This window comes from Ambystoma mexicanum, chromosome 2p (assembly GCF_040938575.1).
Source record: "Ambystoma mexicanum isolate Mex_15411 chromosome 2p, UKY_AmexF1_1, whole genome shotgun sequence".
NCBI lineage: Eukaryota > Metazoa > Chordata > Amphibia > Caudata > Ambystomatidae > Ambystoma > Ambystoma mexicanum.
The window spans coordinates 85,013,668-85,035,573 of record NC_090923.1 but is presented as its reverse complement, the minus strand read 5'-3'; the positions used below and the strand labels follow the sequence as shown (position 1 = coordinate 85,035,573).

General features: G+C 45.4%; 1 protein-coding gene across 1 annotated transcript in view; it reads right to left on the bottom strand.

Annotated features, from left to right (window-relative positions):
* QARS1 (glutaminyl-tRNA synthetase 1) overlaps positions 1 to 21,906 on the bottom strand; it is a 950,222-nt gene that overhangs the window by 123,689 nt on the left and 804,627 nt on the right. The window contains exons 20-21 of the mRNA XM_069643299.1: positions 10,752 to 10,844; positions 3,154 to 3,281 (exon numbers count right to left, since the gene is read on the bottom strand). Coding sequence (XP_069499400.1) covers positions 3,154 to 3,281; positions 10,752 to 10,844 — 221 coding nt within the window. The remainder of the gene's footprint in view (positions 1 to 3,153; positions 3,282 to 10,751; positions 10,845 to 21,906) is intronic.

The window sequence follows — 21,906 nt, the reverse complement described above, 5'->3', positions numbered from 1 at the left end:
CCGCATGCTGGACAGCCTTCCACAAACTGCAGGAGAATTTAGCGAAACCGCAAGCTACGTTTGTGGCCTTGCGAGCCATGCTGCCTGAGGTATAAAGATTCTTGGCCAAAAAGTATAATTTTCCCTTCCCCGTCTGTAGGGAGATTTCATGTGGATGCCGCAGGGCCTGGAGGTTATAGTGGCAGCATGAACTACCAGCCTTTCCGGAGAAGGATGTGTTGAAAGGAATGGTAGGGTAGAGGGGGTTTTGGGGGGGAGGGGGAAGAGAAGGGGCACAGCAGATGGATTTCACACAATGAAAGCCAAAAGGGTCATCTACGACCCTCATCCAGGATATCTGTAAGGTCATAGCCTTGGAGTGGCAGATTATTAGGCAGAGTTTGTATGCAGTACCCTTTGAAACCACTACACACAGACTACAGATTTAAGTAAAACCAACCTTTGGTATAAGTCTGTACTACAGTTTTGTGGTAGCGTTTGAGCAGTCAGGCTCATCTCAAGAGGGAAGGTGAGCTGTAAGGGTATTACACAGAGGTCTACATTTACAAGTATTAAATAGACTCTTATAGTCAAGGTTTCTTGGTAAAACAATTTATTACCCAGTCAGTTATAAAACATTCACTAAAAAGGAGGCAATCAATAGCACACAAAAATATTCTACAGTACTTCACACTAACTGGTTCTGAGGCATTTAAACTACTTTGAAGGAGGAACAAAATGGCATTCAGAGCATTTGAAGTAGGAGCAAAAAGGCATAAGTTAATAAAACGAATAGCAGAGTTATGCTTAAACAGTGCAAATAGTTGGAGTTCACCAGATTAGTTGGTCCAGTGCAATAAATAGGCAATGGGCTAGAGTCTTGCATCAGTAAAAACGGTTCTGGTAGTTAAACGGAAAAGCCTTTGCCAAAAATCTCAGAAGTAGTTCATTGAAGAAAGATTCATATGACGGGTCACAAGTTGTGTAGGCCTGCAAGCTGCCAAAGATATACACACCTTCGCAGTGAGGTGTAAGTTCTCTCGGTCAGGTTTTCACAGTACCTCGTATTGAAGAAAAAGACGCAGCTGAAGACTTCTGTTCCTGGCAGTTCCCGCAGATCTAGCTGTTCCTGAGCCTCAGTCGTGGGGACTAGAGAGGGAGGACGTCGGGGGACTCATGCACTGCACAGGGACTAGTCACAAAGCTGGCAAACTGGCAATTCTTCGATTCTGGTAGCTGTCTTAAAGCACACAAACTGGTGTCCTACTCCCTGGTTATTCGGTTTCCTGCAGCACTCTGAGGAAACTACAACCAGCTCCAATAATGGTGTCCAGGTGGCTTACGGTCCAGTAGTTGCAGCAGCCGTCCTCTTCCAGCTCGTATTCGGTTCTTTCGTTCCAGTGGTGGACTCTGCCTTTCAGTCCAAGAGACTCGCCTTTTAAACAGTTTTCTCCCATTCATTCCATCCTAGCTGCTACTCACCCAGCAGAGTGGCTGTCCTTGCCGGACAGTCAGCCAGCAAATCACGCCAGAGGGCATTTGGGTATCCTAAAAGACCAAGCACAGGGAGTTTCGGGCACCTCCCTCGCTTCCTGCCCACCCTAGACACTCTGGCGCCAGAGGCGGTCTTCAGTCCTGAAAACCGCCAAAGGCATAGAAACATAGGGACCAAATCTAGTTTGGTGCGCAGAGACAAACTCTAGAAGAACCTTTCCAAAAATAAATGACGAAAAAAGAAGACCGGGACCTGTTTGAACAAAAGGAGCTCAGATGCCATCTTGAAAAACATGGCTCCAGCGATTTTTAGCTACCGGTGTTCGGGGACAGGAAAAATCATGGTAGTTCGTTGTAAAACCACTGACACCAGCCATTTCGATAGGAAAGGGTAGCATTGACTGCTACATGAGTTTATAGACATAGGGGATACTAGGTAACCCCTCCAGCACTCTATTGGTAGATTTTGTGTGCTGGGTCTAGGAATTTAAAAAGACTAGTAAAGCCAATTTAACTTCACATTCTCTGGGTAACAGTAGGTTATCCCAGAGAAGGTATTCAAACCTTGGGACAGCCTAAAAAGCTTCCCTGTATCACTGCACTGAGGGTACTGTGTGACACATGAAAAGATGATGCCTATGGAGTTGTCTAAAACTCCATAATCAAAGAACACAAGAGTAAAACCCATCAAAATACATGAGTGGGGAAAAAGGTTCACACTCTTTCCAGGTAAAAAAATCAAGTCCTCAAAATCCAGCAAAGTTGCTGGGGGTCTCCAAGGTAAAGGGCATTAGCACATTTATGAGAATGCTCCCTGACACCGCAACTCCTGCTCCCATTTACCCCACATATTGTCCCCATATATAATGTTGCTTATTGGATTTTCCCGGCGACTAGATGTATGGCATTACATAGGGGGATAATATTAACAGATACCTAGAAATGGAGAGCGATCAATAGAGAGCCCTTTTTAAGGGTGCTTAAATGAAGGCTCTGGCGTTCTCCTACGAAAGGGAGGGGCCATCTGGACATTTAAAAGGCGGTAATAGGACTACAACTGTGCTACTATGAGATGAGATGTACTAGGAGATGTATTTAGCTAAAAGGATAAACAGAAGTGAATAAAGCCTGGGCAGAGGACTACATAGAATCAAGATAAAACAGATGGCATTGTGAGCAGGGGGATCCTTGAAACTATTAACTCTTTCAAATCCCGTTCATATGTATGCAGCCTGTATGCAGTTTGTCTGGATTGCAGGAGTAGAGGGTCGGGAAACAGTAGCACTCTCCTTTGCCCAACTGTAATGCACCATTTCCCCATATCTTACGTGGGCCCACTGGTAGTTGAGCAATGTTAGTGAGAAGAATAACCAGTGGGGCAGAGCTAGATCCACTAGATCCACAGTTGATGGGTTCACAGTCCCCAGTGCTGCACTCTTTATTAGAGCTGTGCATATAGGATCACATCCTCAGAACTTTGCAGCATTACATTTTGTAGGGATGCAGTTATTGAACTCAAGAATACTGTATGGCTGACATCGGAACCAACACACACAGAATGAATTTCTCGAATGCTATTATTTGTAGCCTATTTGTGTCTCCTTGGATAGTGCGAGTCTTTAGTGCCCTTCCCAGATTAACCTTTTACAGGAAAGTTCACACCCTGTTGGCTGTGCTTACAGTTTCTCGTAGAGTCGCACTTCGCAGTGCAGCGGCTTTGCAACCCAATGGATGAAGGCTTTCGGTTTCTCAGAAGCATCAGATTTTTTGCAGGTCACCTCCAGTTCTATAACTTTGCCGGTCACATCCTACAAAGAGGAAAAGGGTGAATTATTGACAATGGACATTCATTTTGGGATAGATTTACAAAACATACACTTCAGCTGAGAAACAATTATTGAATGCGGCACCCATTTCAGGAGGTTTGTTAAGGATGAAGCAAAAAGGTAGCACTCAACTTGTTGACTCCAAAATCCAACACAGAAAATATGCAATCCATTTAGGCCCCCATTGACCACTTGACCGACCAAACGATCGCAGAGCCGGATTATACGCACAGCCCTGTGTTAGGCAGGATTGTATGCAGTACCCTTTGGGTGCACTACAACAACATTGACCTCCTGGCAATAGGGATCCAACCATTGTTATAAGTCTGAACTACCCAGGTTGGTAGTGTGGTCGAGCAGACAGGCTCATCTCAATAGGGGTCAATGTGAGCAGTAATGTGACACAGAGTTTCACAATACAGTTATCCAAATAAACACATACACTCAAGGTGTCTAGATTAAACAATTATTAATTTATTTCACAGTCAGTTATATAAGCCTTCTTCCGAAAGGGAGCAAAACATGTAATGTTAAAGGATATTTGTACCGCACACTATCATCACTGGAGTGGTGCTCTGGCGGCTCTGAAAAAGGGAGAAGGGGTGCGGGGGTGAGTTAGGAATAAGCTGGAAAAGTGCAAGGGAGCAGTGATGTGCTGTTGGCAGCCTCAGCACGGTGGGTCCGTTGGCTGGGCTTGGTGTGTTTTACGGTCGGTAGTCGTCGTGTGCTGTTGTGCAAGTCTATGTGTGGTTTGTTTTGTTGCAGTGTAGTGAAGTTTGTGCTTGATTGCTGTGTTTTAGGTGTGTGGTTGGGTTTGGTTAGAGTTTAAGAAGTGTATGCAGATGGATGAAATTGTTAGTGGATTGGTTAGTTGGCATTGCTGTCCTTGCAATTGTGTCTGGGTGTGAAGCTTGCTATCAAATCACTATTCCATCCAAGTGTGCCGCATGCTAACATTCACAATCCTGTCTGGGTTCTGATGCAGAAGATATAATAAAAAGGACTCGGGCAACCACTCCCTTTCACACTTGTAGGTATGCTATACACCACTTCTGACAGATTATTCAATGTCTGTATTTTTCATTAGTAGATCAAAACCATTTTGTTTCAACAAAATCACTATTTTATTTAACACAAATTGTTAAAATTAGCCCACTGAAGGCTATAAAAACAATAAACAACCATATCTCTAAACAGTTAATTTGGTATCCACACAGATACAGTATATTGTATAATTAGTAGTGCTCTTGCGGGATGCTAAATGCGTAGTGAGGGGTTAGTATTCGTAGTGACTTAGAGTGCTATTATTTCAGTACACACCAAGTTGACACGGTTTCCAGCATGAGTATGTTATGGTAGCTGTATTCATGCTTTCCTCAGGACTGGTCAGAGGGAGATGACGACCATGATGTTGTCTGGCTCATCCTGACATTTTCTTGGTTGAGAAGTAAAATCTGTTCTGGGTAATTCGGTGTGTTGGGCCGTTTTCTTTGTCTCTGGTGTCTTATATACACACCACTGGTTATTTCCCAATTTTTCCTGAAAACGTTTTCAAAATTTCGTTGAGTTGATGACCAATTGTCGTCATCTTAGAATATATAGCTGTTCGTACCAGCACGGGAAAACGGGACGCTGTGGAGACCTGCTTGAGTGCTGAGTTTGGTGAAAAAGATCGAATAGAGGAATAAAACAAAGGTCAACTAATAATTCATAAATGGGTGAGCACTTTTAAACACCTTCCAAAGCACAGCATCAGAGGTAAAGAGGAGTCTCTCAGGAAGCCAGGGCAGCCAATGTTAATTGCACAATGTCAAGGGGAGCTGGAGATCTTTGCAGGAAGGTAAAAAAAGTCTTGTACAATGTTTGTAAAAATGTTTGTAGAAGTTAGAACACTTGAAGGGCCACAAAGCTGAGAGGCTTGTGATGGGCAAAGCTTTAGAAACTCTTCTAGGTAACCAAGACAGGTCTCAACTGAGAGCAAGTATGGCTACACAACAAGAGTAAGTTCTTAGACTTGCAGTACATCTGGTTAGAAGAAATGGTTCCAGCTGGCTTCTGTTCCTGTGCAGCTCTGCAGATCCTGTTCTTGAACCTCAGTCGTGGGGGACAAGAGGGAGGACGTCCAGGGACTCCTGTTCTTCAATGGGACGGTCAGCGGCAGCAATGGGCAATCTTCAATTCAGTAGTTCTTGGGTGTTTCAGCTCCTCGCGCCTGACAGCAAATAGCAACACTGAGCTTCTCGGATACCACTTCAGACTTTCCTCGCATCTGGGGTCCAGCACTGTTGAGGTGGCTCAGGCTTGGTCAGTCCTGTAACAGGGAAGTCCGGTGGATCTTCCTAGCGCTCAGTTCCGACTTAAAAGCAACGCACACAATTTGGTGTTGCTCTTCGGATCCAGCAGCAGCAGTGGCAACGCAACCAGCTTTGAGAGGATGTCCAGACGGGCTTACTTTGGAGTTGATTGTTCCCATCAACTCAAAGGGAGAAGTCGTCCTTGCAGGGCTTCTCTAGTCGAGGCGAATTTGGAGATTCAGCACAGCCGCAGGGCTTCACTGGGCAAATCAATGGTCCAGGAGTTGCAGATGTTAGGGAGAATTCTCTTATAAGGCTAATTTCCCAAACCTAGTGAGTCCCCCAGCAGCTTTGCTGGATTTTTGGGGTTTGTTTTTTCCTCCTGCTAAGAGTGAGACTCTTTTCCTCCCACTGCTTATGGGCTATGGGGTCTTTTACTCCATAGGGTATCATCTGTTTTTGTGTATGTGTTACACAGCACCCTCAGTGCAGTAACACAGGGGTGTCATAGTGACCCCCAAACAGACTCCATACCCTGGGACTGACTACTGTCTCCCAGGGCATGTAAATTCACCATTGACTTTACTAGTCCAAAATTGTGAACAGAACCAGTACAAACCATCATATTGTGGAAGTACTGGAAGGGGTTAATTCGATTGCCCCTGGGTCTGTTTTCAAGAGGGCACTGTCCAGTCCCCCCCTTGTCGAGTTTCTGGCTGGTGGCAGTGGTTACCACGCAAAATATTCCACGAGAATATTTCCTATGGGATTTTCCCATTGATTTTAAAAGCACCACTTTTTGGTCCAATGTTAAAGATACCGCCGGTTTATTTATTTAATATTAAATAAACGGTTGGGTCTTTTTGCCAGAACTCTTTTCTAAAATGGCGTTTGTGTCAGTCTCTAACTCTGACCATGGTCGAGCCTTTTGTTCCACTTTTTGGCGGGCTTCTCCACAGAAGCCCTCCAAGTGGTGGCACTCTGTCTGGGTTCCACAGGAAGGGTGGAGGGGGGAATTGTCACCTTGGACTGGGTTGCTAAGGCAACGCAAGTCGCACTCTACTCTGATTGGCCCAGTGGTGAGCTGCCCCGTCTCACCAGTTAGCATGTGTGATTGACAGCTAGGCTGATGAATGGGGCTTTTCTGCATAAAAACAGGGCCTTTGGGACTGGAACTTCAGAAGTCGCCACAGGACCTAAGAATCCAAAGAGGGACGAAGCTGAGCCATCTGCAACGACACCACCGGTGAAGCCCTGCTGCAGCTACCTCACCACTTTCCCGACGACAAGAGAAGCTCTTCTGCTGGACGAGTCTTCTTCCTCTGAGCTGGTGGGACCAACCAGTTCACCCTTTTCGCCTTCCAAAGACGGCCCTTGGTCGAATCGCCCGGGCCAAGAACCCCGGCGGCCGGATAGCCAAGCTCACCACTTTTGACTGCGAATAAAAGGACCGCACCTTTTAATCGGGAACTCCGCGGCTGGTTTCATCCCTGTGCAGTGCAACAACTCCACGTTTCCTCCTCGACGAGATCTTTTCTTCCCCTGGTCGGAGCCACGAACCTCAACCACTACCAGGAACAACTGCCCCCGCTGGAGCTTCCTTTCTCTTAAGGTACTGTGTCCTGCCTGGCCTCCCCTTTCTACAGATTGCTAAAGGTGACCTTTAAATCCTTGGCTTCTAAACTGGGTTGGCTCCAGGCCTTCTAACTATATCTTTTGACTCACCCCAACCTCTTTTGAACACTCTGCAAAGACTTTCAGTGCACTTTGAACCGTGTGATCCTGGGCACATTTCGCTTTGCTCCATTTAAAGTGGGCCTGGCCTATGAACTTTGGCTCTACAGTATAACCTGCCTTCCTCCCCTTGCTCTGAACTCTTAAGTGTTGGGAACTGCTTTATTTTATGCTCTGCCTTTTCTCTCCCTTTTTAACCTAAACTATTGGAGTGCCATCTAGGTTAAGCACTCACTTCTGTCTTAACAAACAGTTGTGCTTTAACCCCGACTTGTCTGATAGTTATCAAGGGAGGTGTGTATACTTACCTGACTGTTTTTAGATTACTTTTCATTGAGAGTGCTAGCGGATTACCTAAAGTGTGTTTTAAATAAATAACTATATACTTTTTATACAAAGTTCTGGTCAGTGTTTGTTTGCTCTAATGTGTTTTGGCCCTATTGTGTATAGTCTGCATACTGCCCTACTCTTCTTGAGAGAGGTCTGACTGCTCAGCCACAGCTACCAGGTAAATCTGGGTGATGCAGACTGCTACCAATTGGGTTTACTGCTGCTCCTGTAGTCTTAATCTTTTTGCAGTGTTCCCCAAGGGAACTGCACAGGATTCTGCCTAACACGCCACACAAGTATCAACCACGTCCATCTTTTAAGGACATTTAAGACAGTCGAGTACTCGAACCGCAACCGGCTGCACCGCTGACTGTTGTCATGCCACAGTCGCCCGAGACGCATCGATCAGCGTTCCAGATCCGCCAAGCAGCACAGAGTCAACAATTCTTGACCCCGGGCTGCCGTGTAGGCCAGCCTGCAGCCGCCCGTCCAGCCTCGCTTGCTGAACTGCCTGCCACCTGATAACTGCAGCTTATCTCCCATCTCGAACTCTGTTTTAGGAGCTGCCAAGCGCACTGGAACCGCTGCGACGCCGCCAAGCATCAAGAACTTAAGCGTCCCAATGAGAAGGATCTGTTTTACTGGCATTCAGACAGAGAATTGTCAGAGCACCATGCCTGAATAGCAGTCAGGCAGTCAGGAATGAGGGAGGAGTTCTGCGTCAGATGCACTGTGTTAGGTAAGACTGTATGCAGCACCCTAAGGGTGCACTACAACAACCCTGACCTCCTGGCAATAGTAACCCAACCTTTGGTATAAGTCTGTACTACACAGGTTGGCAGTGTGGATGAGTCGCCAGGCTTATCTCAAGAGGGGTCAATGTGAGCTGTAGGGGAGTTAGAGGTTCACAGTGACAAGTATCCAATCAAACACTTGCACACAGGGTTTCTTGATAAAACAATTTACCAGTCAGTTAATGTAAGCCTTCTTCAGAAGGGCGTACTGTAAAACACCACATAAATATACTTCAAAATTACACAATCTTAGTTCAGAATCAGTAAATAGCCATTTGGGATGCCATACAGCAGAGACCTACACCCACGGGTGACTTAAATTGCTAGGGTGCTGTTGATATTAATATATTACTGTTGCCGTTCAGAGCAAGGAAAAGGAAAAGATTATTGGAGCGAACAAGTTAGCACAAATATTTCTTAAGCAGGCCAATACTTTCAGATCCCCCAATAAGAGTAATTCAGTTAAAACAGGCTAAGCCAAAGTCAATAGGCAAGAGTCTAGATAGGCTGAAGCACTTCTTTGAAGGCAAGTAGAAAAGTCTTTGCACAATGTTTCAAAGGTTTGAGGAAAAGATGAATCAAGGTAGGGCCACGGTCCACAAGAAAAGATGCAGCAGATGACTCCTGTTCCTGTGCAGCTCTGCAGAGCTCATTGTTCCTGGGCCTCAGTCGTGGGGACAAGAGGGAGGACATCGGGAGACTCCTGCAATGCACTGGGACGGTCAAAACTTGCAACCAACACTTTCAGTGGCTGTTCAGTGTTTCAGCTCCTCGCGTCTACCAGAAATAGCAACACCACGGTTCCTGGCTGTCAAGATGGACTTTCCTTGCGTCTGGGTTCCCGCACTCTGAGGGGGTTCAGGCTCGGTCAGTCCTGCTCCCTGGGACTCCAGACGATCTTCCTGGAGTTCTAGGCCAGCTTAAAAGCAATGCACAGAAACTGGTTTTCCTCTCCCTGACTCTACGGTTTCCAGCAGCAACTCTGGAAATTCAACCAGATCCGAGATGGATGTCCAGGTGGCTTACTTTGGAGTTGATTGGTTCCACCAACTCAAGGGGAGAATTTGTCCTTGCAGGCGGTTCTCTATCGATGCGAACTTGGCGTTTCGGCCAGGCGTCCTCTTCAAGTTGTTCACTGGATGAAGGAACCGAAGGTCGACTCTACCGTCCAAGCCAAAAGGCTCCTTTTATACAGTTCTCTCCCTTTCATTCCATCCAAGCTGACACTCACCCAGCAGGGTGGCTGTCCTTGCCGGACAGTCAGCCAGGCAATCATCGCAGAGCGCATTTGGGTCTCCTAGGAGACTAAGCACAGGGAGATTTGGGCACCTCCCTCACTTCCTGCCTACCCCAGACACCCTGGAGCCAGAGGCGGGCTTCACTTGTGAATCCCACCAAAGGCAAAACGAACAAAGGGACCAAACCTGGTTAGGCGCGCAGAGTAAATCTCAAGAAGGACCTTTCCACAAAGAAATGGCGAAAAAATAAGACCGGGTTCATTTTGACAAAAATGGCACCATTGGGTGCTTTACTGCAGCTGCGAACGCCGCCCGCGGTAAATGCACACCATGGTAGTTAAAAGAAAACCACTGCCACCAGCCATTCAGTGAGGGAAGAGTAACAAAAATGTTACATGAGAAGTTAGACAAAGGGAATACTAGGTAACCCCCCAGCACCCTATTGTAAGATAGTGTGTGCTGGGTCTAGAAAGTTACAAATGTAAGTAAAGTCAATTTCACTTCACGCTACTGCTCTGGGAAACATTTTATCCCAGAGAAGGTATTTAAAGCTTGGGAAATCTTAAGAGACTTCCTGTGTTACTGTACTAAAGGTGCTGTGTGACAATGTAAAAGATGATGCCTGTGGAGTTTATCAGACTATAATTTATCAGACTATAAATAAAAAAATTAAAAAAAAATCACATTAAAATACGAGAGAGTGGGAAAAACTCTCTCTCCAGGTTAAAATAATCAAGTCCTCAAAATCCTGCAAACTTGCAAGCGGTCTTTAAGGTGGTGGGAATTTGCACATTTCTGAGAATTCTCCCCAACACTTTATTTATTTGGATTTGTAGAGCGCGCTACAGCCCGCAGGCATAGAGGCGCTGTATCAGGGCTTAAGGAGGCTTACTTGAGGGTTACAACACTATTACACCTCATAATTCATGAAAAACCTCTACAATGAGATGCTTTGAAAAAGCAACAATCTCACCACTCCAAAATGCAGGAAGGCAATATAACTTTAAAATAGCACATACGGTTTGGAACATTCTGATAAGGCGTGCTCTCTTGTACACTTACCTTAATAATCTGCTGTACATGGATAACATAACCAGCATGCCTCAGGCCTACAGGCTGATCAGGAGTCAGCCGTTTGTACCCTTTTTCCATCACCTGCAAAAAAAAAAACAGATACATAAGGAAACTTCATGAGTGGGCATTCCACTGGGATACATTATGACCGAGCATAGTCATAAAGTTGATACGGAATGAACGGGCACATAAGCAGTCTGGTACATTACCGCAACAGTTAGACATATGAATAGTGGGGAATAGACCACAAGCCGAAGAGAAAATGGTTTGAAACATAATCCCACTTAGCCATGCACACTTCAGTGGCAATTCGGCCAGAGCATAAAACAAGCGTGGCCACACAAACCCAGTAAGGCCAGGGCACATAGAGATTAAAAGGGCACCTGTAATAAGGATTGGGGAAGGGCATCCATATCTATCAGCACTGCAAGCAAGCAAGGGTGACAGCTGGAAAGTGAGAGGAGGTGGGGTGCAAAATGCCATAAACCAGGAGTGGGCAGTTGGAGAGGAGGTGGAGGACGATGACTATCGGAGGGAAATCGGAGCATTGGCAAATAGGTGGGAGGGGCAGGTGGAATGGCGAGGAGATACAACACAGAAAAAAACAGCAACGAAAGATAGATGGGAGAAGATGGGAAGAGGAAAGGGGCGTGGGGAGTGGAGGGAAAAGCGAGGCAGCCCACAGAACCCAAACTAGACAAAAGGGAGAGTGAGGATGCAGCTCACAGCAAACCCGAAGCAGAGCACATCAAGGCAAACATTAGTTTTCAAAAATTGATTAGCAGAGATTGTAGATTAACATTTTCTTGATTAGCGAACAGGCCCATTTGATTAACAACGTTGTACTAATATTGTTAATGTCACTAGAAGTTATTTGTACCCAAGACCTTAAATGAGCAACAATACAGCAGTTTTGCGTACTGCTGAAATAGTGAGAGGAGTCAAATTCTTTCAAATTCAGGTAAACCTGCAGGAGTAACAGTTTACCTATTCGACCTATGAGAAATGCACTCAACCCATTTAAATGAGATTTCTGTAAAGTGGTGCATGTCACTACAAACCCGCTATGTTTTGCACAATGCTGCTATCCAGGGGCCAGCCGTGCGCAGTGAAACCTATTTGACATTTACTGCATATAGTACATTTAAAAAAAGTTCCAAACATCCCTCGAAAACAGTACTCGTCCATCATGAAATCTACTTAACTATGCAAGTGGGCTAAAAGACTTCGCTAGCCTTGGTTGAGTCTGTAAAATGTAAAAGGTTAGCTACATAAATGCACACAAATAAATAGATATGCTAAAAAGGCTCTGAAAACCGTATGGGCAGTTGTCTCTTGCAGGTGGTAATATATAATGCAATCATAAAGCAAAGCAAGCTCTGGAGGCTAACTACAGTGCATGGCAGTGCAGCAGATCTGTAGATGCAGACAGGATGGAAATAGTGTTCCCTACTTTTCTAGTTTGCTTTGTGTATTCATTATGTTATTTTGCATTTATATAGCGCTTTATGTACCATTGGTATGGTCTGAAGGCGCTGGTAGGTTAAACGCCCTTGGGAACCGGAGTTCAAGTCAGTAGAGAGAGTCGAGAGTTAAAGGGTGCGCGTGAGCACCGGATGTGTGTGCAGCTGGTGTGGCCTTCGTGTAATAGCTGCTTCCTTGCGGTAGATGTGGTGGTTGAGAGATTAGGAGTATGTTTGTTCTGGCAGGAATTATCCAGACCGAATGTGGCTGCGTTAGGCCTGAGGAGAACGCCTGGCTGGGGAGTGTGTAACCAGCAGTGTTTACTTAGAGTAACGGGGAGTATGCGGCAGATGTTGGTATGAGAACAGTTATACCGAATGGTGTCATAGTATCTCTCTGTTCTAGTTGAATGGTGGTGTAAAGAAGAGAGTAAGCATGGTAATATGATGTGTTACATGCTCTTCCAAACGTTCTATGCACTCCGAACCATTCCATTTATGTCGGTTTATAGTCATAATGTCGACAAAAAAATGTCGACAGACAAAAATGTCGAAAAAATAATGTCGAAAATAATAATGTCGACATTCTATACTTTTAATGTAAAAAGTCATAATGTCGAAAAAAAAATGTCGACATTTTTTTTTTTGACATTATGACTATAAACCCTTAAAACTATCAACACCTCACCCAACACCCCCCTGCCACCCCCCCCCCCCACACCCCCCAACCACCCTTTCACCCCTCATACTCAACACATACCAATTATTTATTTATTTATTTATTTATTTATTTAATAATTAAATAAATAAAAATTGTATTTACTATGGGGGGGTCCCCCCCCCAACCCCCCCTCACCCAACACCCCCCTGCCGCCCCCCCACACCCCCCCAACCACCCTTTCACCCCTCATACTCAACACATACCAATTATTTATTTATTTATTTATTCAATAATTAAATAAATAAAAATTGTATTTACTATGGGGGGGTCCCCCCCCCAACCCCCCCTCACCCAACACCCCCCTGCCACCCCCCCACACCCCCCCAACCACCCCTCATACTCAACACATCATATATATATTTATTTATTTATTTATGCATACACTAAATTAATGTCGAAAAAATATCGAATAATGTCGACATTTTTGTTTGTCGACATTATTGTTTTTCGACATTAATTTGTCGACATTTTGACTGTCGACATTATTGATGTCGACATTATGACTGCACACCTTTATGTCACTCGATTTCATGCACTCCAGTCCGCCCCCACGTATTCCCTCCCCACGCACTCCAATCCGTCCCATGCATTCGACTCCGTATTCAGCTGCTCTGCGTACTCATCCGCTCTACACAATCATCCGCTCTATGCATTCTTTCGCTCTAGGCACTCACCCGCTCCACATGCACTCGGCACTCGTCTGTTCTACGCACTCATCCGCTCTACGCAAGTCATCCACGCACTCCAATCCAATCCGTTCCTCGCACTCCAATCCAATCCGTTCCACGCAGGCTCTAAATACTCATCCGTTCTACGTATTCTTTCGATCTAGGTACTCATCTGCTCTACATGCACGCCGCACTCATCCGCTCTATGAACTATGTAAGAGTGGATGGCGCAGCAAGCAGAGAACGGAGCATACTAGGTGGAATATTGTAGTTTGTGGTCATCTCAATTTCATGGTAGCTGGTATAAAGCAACAATGTGATAATATAGAATGCCAAGGAGTATGGGATTGCGCACAGATTGAGCACCAGTTGCACAGATGCATGCAACCAGCATGTTACAGAACTCTGTTTGCAATCAAAAGCATTTGGTTGTGCTGTCATGTACATTTTCAGAAGTATTCACTCTTCAATATGATGCATCGTCCCCAACAAAATGAAATAGTTGAGTTAGACACAAACCTAAACTTTACTGTAAATTATGGGGATGATGCAAATGTAAAAGCATACATTTCAGAATGGAATTGCAAAGTATAATGTTAACACCTACTGGTCTTTGCCAGGAAAGATACAGACCGCTAAATAAAAGTATCACCAAATGTATCGTCCAAATTACTTCTGGTTTGGAATTATTTGAAAATTAAATTGCCTACCACTCCCGCACAGTCCTTTGGCACTTAAGAGTGGAGGTTATGATTACTGCTGTACTTGCAAGGGAGAGCTAGTGTATTCAAATTACATGTTCTAAACCCAACCCAGTGCCCCCATCCGCCAAAGCCCCCATAACTCCTTTCAATTTCAGGGAAGTAACTGAACTTGAAGTCATTGAGATAATGAACAAGATTAACCCATTCCAACTGCAAAGGAGACCCTTGCCCAGCTACTCTCATCAAAGACTGCACTGAAACACTCGCCCCATTTCTCAAATCCTTCATCAACGCCTTCTTCAACTCCAACACAGTTCCAGTCTAAAAGAAGCTTGGGTACGCCCCCTTCTAAAACCTACTCTCGACCCAGAAATTGCTAATAACTATAGGCCCATCACCACCGTACCATTCTTGCTCAAGATCCTGGACAAAGTTGCCTACACGCAAATCCAGGAATATCCAGAAACCAACCACATCTTAGGCAAAAGGCAGTCAGGCTTCCGACCAGGTCACGGGACTGAGTCAGCCCTACTCGAATTAAAAATACAACTTGGGGACATCATGGATAAAGGCAAACCGGCACTACTACTACTGGATCTGTCCGCCGCCTTCAACCTCGTCAGCCATTATATCCTAGGCATGCACCTAAAAAATGAAGCTCACTTCTCCCCAGAAGCTATAGCCTGGGTGGCCTCCTTTCTAAATGGAAGACTCATGAAAGTCTTCTCAGACACAGCTTCGGCATCCCCTACCATCATCCACTGCAGCGTTCCTCAGGGTTCCTGCACCGCCCCCACACTCTACAACATATTCACCCTTCCACTCTTCAATGATCTCGACTGGCGCAACATAGCGTACACCAACTACACTGATGACACGCAGGTACTACTCCCACTAACTGGGACCTATGAAGATGCGACAGCTCTAACCAAAATGTACACAGCTATCCAAACCTGGATAGCTGCCACCGGCCTCTGCCTAAACGGGGACAAAACTGAGATCCTCATAGTAGATACTAGCGAAACTCTCAACTCCCCCAGCAATATAAAACCTTCAACATCGAAAACTCCACCATCACAGTTTCCAAGACTGTCAAAACCCTAGGTGTCCACCTAGATGCCTCATTATCCATGTCCCGCCAGGTCAACGCCATAGCCTCCTCCGCAATGCTCACCACCAAGGTGATCAACGCAGTCAAGCCCTTTCTCTCCACCAAAAACTGCCTATCCATCGCCAGAGCCATAGTAGGTACTAAATTGGACTACTGTAATGCCCTATTCCTAGGCACCTCTATCAACAATCTAAAAAAACTCCAAATCACGCAAAACAACGCTGACCATTCCCAAAAGGGAACATCTCTCAAGCAAGGAAAGAGGCCCATTGGCTACCGGTAAAGGAACGTATACTCTTTAAAGCCATGGCCATCACACACCGATGTCTTTCCTCAGATGCCCCACCCTACCTCTCGGAAAGATTCACCCTCAATTCCTCTAACAGACGCACTAGATCCCACCGCGCCAATCAGATCTATGTACCTACGTTCAAAGAACTAAAGCCGGAGGGTCTAGCTTCCAACACCTTGCACCCAAAAAATGGAATGCCCTGCCAACCTCATTTAGGAATGAAAAATCATACACCAACTTCCGCAAAAACGTTACTGTTCCGCTCATGTATAAAACCAGCCTGCATAGTTATGCTATTGCACTGTAATCATAGCAAAGCATAATATTTGACCCGCATCTGTCTCCTACAACCTGTCATTCCTGTCTTTAATACTGCACTCAAGTATGTAATCTTGTCATATTACTGCAACCGACTGTTTCATCTTACCTATGTTAAGTTCAAGCTCGCTGTAACAGCGCCACGATGCCCCAGGGCCGTTTTGTGCGCTTTATAAATGCAAACAAAGTTTTCCTTAAACAGAAGAGCAGAGGGCCAGTATCAAAGCACAATTAGCCCCACATAATAAAACAAATCCAATATATGCTGAAAATATGTACACTTTAATACAAGTAATGTATTAAGCAACCATAGTTCAATTAAGCACTTTAGAAATAGTCACTGCTTGGTCAAAGTCTGTTTTGGACTAGAGATACGTACTCAATTTTTCCCAACTTCCGCTCAACTTTGCAAACTTTTCACAAAAAAAGTTAAGTTTCTTCACAGTTTGTTGAAGATTTTGGAACACTGTTACCCTTACTAGCTGTGTATGGCAGACTATTTTTCGCCCTATAAAACCTTGATCTGTATAGTGTCACTGGGGTGTTAGAACTATTTTATTTATACCAGTGCACCCTTAGCGATCCTATTTTGCACCAAAGTGCCCCCTAATTGTCATAGGATGCCTCACCAACATAGGTAGAAGTCGATCAGCTGGTGGCGGTGTTGCACCTTTTGTGTAAAATGGCAACTCTGCCATTTTGCTGCATGGGCATCTTGACTCCCTGAAAAGGAGAAAATTGTGGTTTGTCCCTTTCTCTCTCAAAGTCCAAAGACACTTCTGCCCATTCTTTACATTGTGGCGCTGAGATCAAAATGATGCAAAAGGGCATGGGCTATGCGTGCCTAAAAGCATCATGGCCCATGACCACTTAAAACTGAGTACTAGGAAACTGTATTGAAGCCAAATATACGTTCCGTGAGTCTCTTACCTGAAAAAGTACAAATATAGGACTTCTTCCCTGGATTGGAAGGCAATGTTAAGTTCTAATGGCGTATGCCATGCATTATCCAGGCCCCCTTCCCCCCAATTTGGCTCTACAGCACTTGTTTTTTTACAATGCCTAGGATCTGTCATTACAAATCTTTCCAGCTAATAGTTAATTGCGCCTATATTAGCCAATAACTACCTTCGTCAGTGCTCGCCTATGTGTATTTGAATGCGATTATGCTTGCATGAGAGCCTTCCTAGTGGCCCTGGTCAATTATCGTGCCTTAAAGAGGGCTTGCCTAACTCTAAAGCTCTTGGGGGTTCAGGAAGACACTTGTACCTTCCCAATATTCCCCCCTTTCGTTACATCTACAGTAACAAACTCATCCCCATCTGACATATCCACAACCCCAAAAGAATCAGTTTGAGTTTTGCTGTTTATTGTATGTAAAGTTGCATTTCTGGGAAAACTCCTGGAAAAGCTGGCCATCTCTCAGCTTAACCTTTATTCAGATTCTGTTGGCTGTCTCCATGATAACCAGTCTGGCTTCAGAGCGGCCAGAAGCACAGAAACTGCTCTCCTGGACATCTGTGAAGATCTGCTCTCCAACCTGGACTCCAACATTCCCTCTGTCCTCATCCTTCTTGATCTCGCTTCTGCCTTCAACACGGTCAACCACACCATCCTGCTTAACCGTCTCTGTGATAACCTGGTATCACTGATCAGGTTCTGGCCTGGCTTACCACCTTACTCTCTGATCGACCCTCCCAGGTCGACCTGGGGTCCTTCCGATCATCTATCTTCCTCTCTACCTGTGGGGGTCCCTAGGGGTCCAACCTCTTACCCTGGCTTTTTGACCAATACCTGGCAACTCTTGTCCACTGCATTGCCATTTTCAGCTCAGATTTCCAGCGCTATGCTGATGATACTCCACTTATTTTCCGGCTGCCTTCGGCCACCTCCTCTCCCCTCCTGCCTAACTGCCATTCAAGATTGGTGTGCCGCCAACGATCTTTGGCTGAATGCCAGCAAGACAGATCCTACTCATCGGCACACCAGCTCCATCCTTTTCCCTCTCTCTGGCCGGCCTCCCTTGGCCCCCCTCTGACCCCTACCTGCGAGGCTAAGAACCTCTAGGTCATCTTTGACGCCACACTTTCCTTCTCCGCCCATCTCTCTGAGGTCTCTAAAACGTCAAACTTCCTACTGCACCTCCTCAGAGGTACTCTGCCTTTCCTTTCCTCAGAAGCTCACTGTCTCCCAAGCTCTAGTTCTCTCTAGGTTGGACTATTGTAACAGCCTCTTTCTAAATCTACCTGCCTCTACTCTCTGCAACTTATCCAGAACTAACTGCGAGACTTGTCCTTGGCCTGAAGCCCTGAAATCTCTCCATTGGCTCCCAGTGGATGCAAGGATTAAATTCAAAACCCTCTGCATTGTCCACAATGCTTTCTGGGTACAAAATACCTACAGCTATCTCTCCGCAAATACTGCTCTTCGCTCCTCTACTTCTAACTCCCAACGGGTCAATCGTTTTCAAAGAAACAAGCTGAGGTTAGATCTCCATCTTCAGCTGGGGCCTCCCTCTGGAACAGCCTCCCAGACACGCTAAAACTTGAGAACCATCTTCAGTTCCGGAAGCACCTCAAGACCTTCCTCTTTGCTTCTGCCTTCTCCCCCCCCCCCCCCTCTCCCCTGCTGACCTGCTCTCTTGGCACTGTGCATCTGGCCACCCGCTTTCCCCTGGGCCCAGGTACCTGCTCAACCTGCCGCCCTCCTGCACTGCCTCCTGTCCTGGCCACCCCTTGCACTGGTGGACTGTATCTGTACCCCTACAGCCCCTACCCCGCCTTGCACTTTTCCCTTCCCCTCTACCCTTGCACATGTGCGATCTGAATGACACCTGGCCTAGTAGGATCGTTGTCTGTCTCCCCTTGTCCTCCCCCCGCCTCGTCGCGCCTTGAAACACTTGTGTATAAGCGCGTTACAAATGCCATATATCACCCCCTTCTCTTTTTCTGCACTTGTCAGACTCACCCAGTCTGCTGCCATAAACACAGCACTCCCCGCTTTCTGGCTGCACTACCACCGTTTATTGCCTCCATTGTCCATTTATTATTTTTTATCTTCTCTGCACTTTCACTCTCCCCCTTCCATGCACTTTTTCCCTTTCCCATGCACTTGCACGTTCTCAATGTCACTGGGCCTAGTAAGATCGTTGTTTTTGTGTTACCCCTGTTCCCCTCCCTTGCCTAGTCACGCTCTGAAACACACGTGTACGAGCGCGATACAAATAAATATTAGAACCCCCAATTAATACCATCATCGTTGCTCTACTAGGTGCTACATTGACAACAGAGACCCAATTGGCATGTGCAGAAGAGAACCAAGACGAACATGGTAACAGGCACCAGTATTTTTACTGCTGCCCCCATCCATGACGGGACCCAATCAAAGGCACACGATACCCAATCCATGTTCTGAACTCCACCACCTTTCTTCAACTGAACACCTAGATTGTACAATGCTTCAATGATGTGGGCGTAGTGACCCATTCTCTGCATTTTCAGAGGTTACAAAAGTGCAACAGCTGCTTCCCAGCTTTTTACACACTTCTTCTATGGCCGTTAACAGATCCAGCATATATCGGTCCTGCATCGTCATGAATCTCAACGCACGGAGCTCTACTTTGATGGGGTTGAACCCATTCTCTGCATCATTGGCGAGCTGGACTAGCTCTCATCGGACGATTTGAATCCACTTGGCGTTAACAGCCGATTGTATCCCAGGAGCCAAAAAAGATGAAAAGAAAGCCTCTGCTCAGCTAAAAAGTCAATACTCGTCAGGTATCCCTTTGAGCAGTGCGGAAGAGTATTTTGAGATATAGTTCGATCTCTTCTTTCTTTTCAGCTGTTGAAATAATTTTTTCTGGTAGTATACAAAATTTGATATTTGCAAGTCTCTCTGCTTCTTTAGGCGCTGGAGTGGTTGTTGGCACCGTCATAGGCAGTTATTTTCCCTTCAGGTGTTCTTCGGGGATTATTAGTAGTACTGAGTGCAGGGTGGCCAGTGAACACTTGCTCCTCCAGGATAATGGGAGTTCACCACAAACCCAGTAGTAATCCATTACTGCTGCCGTATTTTTCGTCATATCAGGGATCACAATTGTGTGGTTGCACTGTGTTTGCGCCAACAGGAACTGTTCCTTCATTGCTAAAACAAAGTTCATAGTCCATGTCTATATATTCGCACTGGCGTCTCCATTGTCGCAATCCAGGTCAGCATTGTGGTGTATTGGGACCATATTTGCGCACACAGTCTCTACTCAGGCTATTTCTTTGCTGTATTCGATCAGTCCATCTGCCGGGCACGTCACTGTGGTACCCTGCCATTTGTTGACATGTGAATGAACTCTCTCAGAAATGGTGCTTGTAGACACGTGCTGTATTCCATACAGCCATTGCACAGCGCTTGGTCTAGATCGATGCTCTTCAACTGCACGCTGTGTGCCTGAAATGTGTCCTTTATCCTACATAGTGCAAGATGTACCAGGCATTGTGCCTCTACAATTGGGACTGGTCGTGGAGCTAAACTCTTAGGAGCCCCTGACGCATAAGTAATGAGGGCACACACGCAACACCTTTCAATCATCACATTCCTTCCCACAGTACACATAATAGCTATTAGACAACTCCAAATGCTGAATGTCTGAAATGGCGTCAAAGCCCAATCCCTTATTAAAAAAATCATACATCATTCATACTTCCCATATTATTAGTCTAAGAAAATCTGTGTGGGTGACTGGCAAAATATGAGGGGGTTTGATTCTTATTTATCATAGACATTCATATTCTCCTTTATATGCAACTGTCCACACCCCCTTATATGGCCACCCCATATAACAGACATACCTTCATACACTCCGACAACCACGGCCAATGTGTCACAAAACAATATAATCGTCTACCAAGAAAGTATAATGCAGAATTCCAAGAACGAATTACATTGTTTATCATAATCCCTTCATAACAGGGAGGTTTGAACACTTATGTCAGGCATCCTTGCTTATCTTTGGAGAGGAGAAAAAGAGGGAGGGGGAAATGGGAGAAGGAAAGAAGAAAAAGTGAGATCGAGACCCTTTTCCTCACTTGGGACGTCCGGGTTTCTAGACCTCCAAATATTGAAAAAAATAAAAAATTAAAAGAAAAAAGGAAAACAGGGATGTGCCACTGCACACCATCTTAGCATGGATCGTTTAAGCGTCGACTTCATCAGTTATGTCCTTGATCCTTCAATTGACCTTTGCAATGCACTTGTATCAGGTGCTCTTCAGACGTCCGATAGATGCACCAAATATCGTAACTCCTTCATGCAGACGGCGAAAGGCGTACAGAACACCACCCATATGGACCGTGAAACTTGGGACTGTTCCATCTAACACAATTTTCTTACGTAGATCAGCTCCCCAGGTAATAATGGTTCAGTTGTGGCATATATGTTTGCAGTTACGTTCCCTTCCTGTGTGTCCTGTTCTTCGATCCTGGGTGGTGCAATCTGTCGGGAGATGTATTTGATAACATGTTGGTGCCTTTAAATATTCCCTAAATTTATCTCCTAGTACTGTTGTTGCTTGATGTGTATCAAACGCTTTCCTCAAAGGGGGTATGGGGGTTTGTATGCGCCTGCCTGTGACTATTTCGTGTGGTGTCAAATGGAGGTCCTTACTAGGCTGTGTGAGTAAACTGAAGAGGGACAAGGGCAAACAGTGTACCCAGTTTATCTTCAACGCCCATTCAAAAGTCCATTGATCCTCTCCAAAACGCCATTGGCCTGAGGGTGGTAAATTGAGCACATTTAATGTTTTATGACCAATAGCGCTGCGACATGCTGAAATAGCGCATTAAAGAAATGTGTGTCATTATCCGATCGCAATACT